The 4,981-nt window shown below is 38.7% G+C and overlaps 1 protein-coding gene across 2 annotated transcripts; it reads left to right on the top strand.

Annotated features, from left to right (window-relative positions):
• Nucleotides 1-951: 951 nt before the first annotated feature.
• LOC109194893 (interferon-induced protein 44-like) lies at nucleotides 952-4,981 on the top strand. 2 transcript variants are annotated; one of them, XR_003214249.1, is made up of 8 exons: nucleotides 952-1,078; nucleotides 1,596-2,087; nucleotides 2,390-2,438; nucleotides 2,710-2,905; nucleotides 3,003-3,155; nucleotides 3,256-3,427; nucleotides 3,731-3,890; nucleotides 3,979-4,075. XR_003214249.1 is itself a non-coding variant. In XM_019346243.2 (8 exons), the coding sequence occupies exons 2-8, from the start codon at nucleotides 1,616-1,618 to the stop codon at nucleotides 4,171-4,173; spliced, it is 1,338 nt and encodes a 445-aa protein (XP_019201788.1). In that variant the 5' UTR covers nucleotides 952-1,078; nucleotides 1,596-1,615; the 3' UTR covers nucleotides 4,174-4,981. The 2 variants fall into 2 exon arrangements, 1 of the variants encoding a protein (XP_019201788.1); XM_019346243.2 differs by having other exon boundaries at nucleotides 3,790-3,890; nucleotides 3,979-4,981.

The following is a 4,981-nucleotide window of genomic DNA, read 5'->3' as shown; positions in this document are numbered from 1 at the left end:
AAAATTGAGTTATTTGGGCATAACAAGGGGCGTTATGCATGGAGGAAAAAGAACACAGCATTCCAAGAAAAACACCTGCTACCTACAGTAAAATATGGTGGTTCCATCATGCTGTTGGGGCTGTGTGGCCAGTGCAGGGACTGGGAATCTTGTCAAAGTTGAGGGACACATGGATTCCACTCAGTATCAGCAGATTCTGGAGACCAATGTCCAGGAATCAGTGACAAAGCTGAAGCTGCGCCGGGGCTGGATCTTTCAACAAGACAACGACCCGAAACACTGCTCAAAATCCACTAAGGCATTTTAAAACTTTTGTTTGTGTGATTTTAACATTTCTGTGAAAGCAACAACAAAACGATGCACATAGATCAAGTAATCTTGTTTCTTAATGAAATGGATAAAATATAATTCTGAATGCAACACAACTGTGATTCAAAATTAGGTCATTAAAGGTTTTGACATTCATTCAGTGCTCTCAGTTTTTTCTTTCACAGCATAAAAATGAAATTTACGTGGTTCAGTCATCCTCACCCTGCACACATGTATCCTCACGTTACACAGCATTACGCAGTGTACACCGTTCTCTCTTCCATCTCCATTACTGCTTTGAATAAAGTCATAAAGGTTAACATGGAGCTGGAGGAAGAGATGGCTGTTTACATTTTCAGATGTGAATCTCCAGTGCCAGACCGAGGGCAGTCTGGGCTTCTCCGCTCTTATAGTTTCCTTATGGTTGATTTTTACTCTTTGGGGAGAATTCTAGTTGAATTAATTAATAATGATCAAATGCTCTAACACTCACTTCCTTCTGAGCAAATCGCTGTTCAATCGATCTATGTTAATGTGGTTTACTATAACACGCAAGCAAAAGTATACATTATTTATGATGTGTGCCGCCTGGGTTTGTTTTATGTGTTTTAAACTGAAAAGCCAGCGGACACGGTGTTTTATTTTGAAATCCAGCGTGTTCCAGTCTGAGACTTTAAGTTTCGTTTCTGCCGACCTGAAACTGCTTGTCACATCTGAACAACGCATCTGTGATCTCTGCTGTTTTTTCCTCAGCTCTCTATAACAGGAGGTAAAACTGAAATTATTGAAGAGATGCATATTTCTAATATTTTGATTCTGATTAGATCATGAATGCCATTTTCCTTGTAATGCAGTTTATTGGTAGTTAATTAATGAATAATAGTGTAATTATTGTTCGCTGATTTATTTATTTAAATAAAATGCATGAAAATATTCTAAAAATACCTGCAACCAGTAAAAATGTGGCATCTTACTCTTATTCTTGTGATTATTATTATTAATAATCTGAGGATATTTAGTATTTTAAAGAAACCGAGAGACAAAATATGAAGGGCATAATAAAGGGATCTGTAGTAAACTAAATCAGGCTTTTCTATCACCACGTTTTAAGCAAGAAATGCATAAGAAAGAATAACATGAATAATTCTAATCATAGTGACTTGGAAATTCTATTCATGCTGTAGTTATGCTTTAAGTTTGTGTGATTTAAAACAATGTAGTTTTGACCATTTGTGTCTGTTTTGGTTCAATGGGCTCCACAAATTCATAAACTGTCCTTTACTCAGTTCAGACGTCCAAGTCCACTATGAACCCCAGACTAACACAAAGCCAGCAGAGAACAATCTGCACTCAGCTGGGAGGAGTCAAACTGCAGCTGCTGTACAAGGCCAGCATCCACGGCTTCACCGGTGCAGCATTTCACCAAAGATGTGACAACTGCTCTCCCACTGTGTCTGTGGGCTACAACAACTCTGGTTTTGTTTTTGGAGGCTACACCAAACAACCTTTTAGTCAGTCTGGACAGTACGTGAATGATGATCAGGCTTTTCTTTTCACATTTAATGCTGAAAAGCTCATAAAATATCCGGTTAATGATTCTGCATATGCAGTGAGAATGATAGCTAACACTGGGCCTTATTTTGGAGAAAATTTGGTTCTTGTCAAAGGAAGCCAAGCAGTAGCACACAGCAATCCAGGAAATTATTACAACTTCCCTGCTGCACAAATGCATGGCGATAACCTCAACCTGACTGATTGTGAAGTCTATGAAGTGGAGGGTAAGTTCAGTATGAATGATAATGAATAATCACATTTTCATTTAGTTGTCGCAGACGAGCAGACGAACATTTTAGATGTGACAGTCTAAAGATAAATATAATAACATGACTTGCAAATCTTGACTAGGTGAGCGTGAAGTTTATTGGGATTTATTGTACAACAATTTATATATGATTTACTAAAAACAAAACTAAGATTCAACCTGATGACATTAGATTTAGCACATTAACTGTGCTACAAAGTGCACCTAAAACGCACACACACCATCTGATATTTATCATTTATTTTTTCTCTTTAACAGGAGCAACTGAACTTGAGAGACCATGGAGGACTGTAATCTGGGAATCTGGGTAGGTTTGATAAAACCACCATTCTGGCATATCTGCAAAATTCAAATGACTTTGCATACCACCCGTACCTGAAACCGCATAGAAGTATATATATGTATATTTATATAGAAGTATTTTAGATTATGATCACAAACCATGCACAATATTATGCAATATTGTTTGCTATGCTTGCCTGTAACTGCAAATGTTTCTTTCAAAGAAGTGACAGTAGTACAAATTATTTCACAGTCAATATGACTTCTAAAGTTCTTTATCTCCTTGTTTTGTACAGGAAGAGGACGGAGCTGACTGAGAGCATTAAAAGCTACAAACCCACAGTCAGCTCTGTGACCCAGCCTCGGGTTTTGCTCATTGGACCAGTTGGAGCTGGAAAGTCCAGCTTCTTTAACTCTGTCAACTCTGTATTCAGAGGCCACGTCACCAGCCAGGCCATATCTGGCTCCTCCTCCACCAGCCTCACCACACAGGTCTGTGTCTGCTGTCTGATGATTTCCACTTATTGTGACTGATTTCAGTGGTAAAGTTTCAGTGGTCTGTCACTCATTCTCATTGTACTGTAAACAGTTTCGCTCCTACTCTGTGAAAGCTGGGCGTGAAGGGAAACCTCTTCCAATAATCTTGTGTGATACCATGGGACTGGAGGAGACCAAAGGGGCGGGGCTTGACATTGATGACCTCAGCAGCATCCTCAAAGGTCACCTGCCAGACCGTTATCAGGTGCTATATCACATCAGCAGGACACTGAATGTATGAAACACTGATTTGTCAGCAGTCGGCTCAAACTGTGTCTCTGTTTCTCCTCAAATGTGTCATTTAGTTCAACCCTTCAGCTCCTCTGCATCCTGAGGCCCACGGCTATCGCACATCTCCTGGACTCAAGGATAAGATCCACTGTGTGGCCTATGTTATTGATGCTTCCAAGGTCTCCATCATGCCCACAGGGCTGGAGGAGAAGCTGGATGCTATCCGCAGAAAGGTCAACTTAATGGGTCAGTACAACTAAGTCCCTCTTCAGTTTCATTGTATTCTTTTTTTTCTGAACAAGGTTATCAGCTGGCTCTGGTTTTGTGAAAACTATGTGGAATATACAATCCATGCCATGTAAACAAAATCAAGGGAAAATGCAGTGATGTGCAAATCATGGAAAACCTGTATTTATCTGTACACAGCATATCAAATTTTGACTGGAGGCAGATCAGTTTTGCATCCAGACTGTTTCATGCGATCAAAGTTTTCAACTTCAGCTTATTTGATCCTAAATGAGTCCAGATGTATTCCTAAAATTCTTACAGTCCAATACGTAAACATCTCTGGCAGTTTGGAAGTGGTCTTCCTGATCCTTTGTTTCCAGGTATTCCTCAGCTGGTCCTCCTCACTAAAATAGATGAAGCCTGTCCACTGGTGAAGGAGGATGTGACAAATGTATATAGGAGTGGCTACATTAAGGATCTGGTGAGTTTGTACTTTCCTCTTCTCTCTTTTAGTGAGTAAAAAATTAGATGAGGGTAGTAATACTTTTTTCCTGTGTTCTGTCATACAGATGCAGGAGGTCGGCTCTCGGCTCGGTGTGCCGTTGTCCTGTATCATTCCAGTGAAGAACTACAGTGAGGAGTTGGAGTTGGACATGAATTGTGACATCCTGTTGCTCAGCGCCGTCATCCAGATGTTTCGCTTTGTTGATAATTACTTTGATGAGCTCAGTGACCGAATGAGTAACATGCAAACCAAAGACTAGGAAAAGACTGAGGAGCCGCCATAAGCAAGTGATGAAATATCCCTGAAAATAGTTCATTTACCTGCAGGTGACCCTGCAGAGTGATGGTTAGCAGTGTCAACAGAGGTTTGATATTGTGAATATTGGGAGATACCTTGGCAGGGATATCCAGTCTTACTTCAGAAATTTAATGCACTGATTACTAAGTTTAATTTTATCTAGCAGTAGAAAAATTCCCCTGGAGGATACACCAAGACATTTTTATTTAATTTTATATATTTTATCATAAATGAATAGGTCTGCCAAACTAAAATATCATGTTATTACCAAAGGCATCATAAAGAGGGTTTTTATGTTGCACAAACATTTACATTTCATTTATAAATGTATTCATTAACTTAATGTATTTTGCTTATTTTTTATTTATTAAATGTGGCTAAAACTGTGGGTACTGTGGCTACAACAGTGTGATGTTTCCCCATCAAGTCATTTGATAAACTGTTTCCCTACATCAAGCTTTGCGGTATTTATCGGTTTTTCCTGGAACTAATTTTCAGATGTTTTATTGTGTAATAATGATGTTGACATTATTTACATTCACCTGTGTTTCAGCTTTGTCAGTGATGGTCCTTACTGAGCAGAGTAAATGCAGTGGAGCTTTTAGTAAATTAAAAATGCAATGTGTGCTGAAAATGTCAGTATAACTACTTCAAATGAGTCATCTAAGTCAGTGTTCTGTAGTAATAGCACAAATAAAGTCCAAATGTAACAACACTACTGTTATGATTTATACATTTTTTTTTATTAAAGTTGAACATGTGTACAGAAA

Source organism: Oreochromis niloticus, linkage group LG15 (genome assembly GCF_001858045.2).
Source record: "Oreochromis niloticus isolate F11D_XX linkage group LG15, O_niloticus_UMD_NMBU, whole genome shotgun sequence".
Taxonomy (NCBI): domain Eukaryota; kingdom Metazoa; phylum Chordata; class Actinopteri; order Cichliformes; family Cichlidae; genus Oreochromis; species Oreochromis niloticus.
Note: the sequence above shows the minus strand (reverse complement) of the source record. Positions and strands in the feature narration are given on the sequence as shown.

Bases quoted from the DNA above. Each gene is read 5' to 3' on its own strand.
- LOC109194893 (XM_019346243.2), top strand. From the start codon at position 1,616: ATGAACCCCAGACTAACACAAAGCCAGCAGAGAACAATCTGCACTCAG. The intron at 2,088-2,389 runs GTAAGTTCAGTA...TCTCTTTAACAG, and splicing joins TGAAGTCTATGAAGTGGAGG to GAGCAACTGAACTTGAGAGA. The intron at 2,439-2,709 runs GTAGGTTTGATA...TGTTTTGTACAG, and splicing joins ACTGTAATCTGGGAATCTGG to GAAGAGGACGGAGCTGACTG.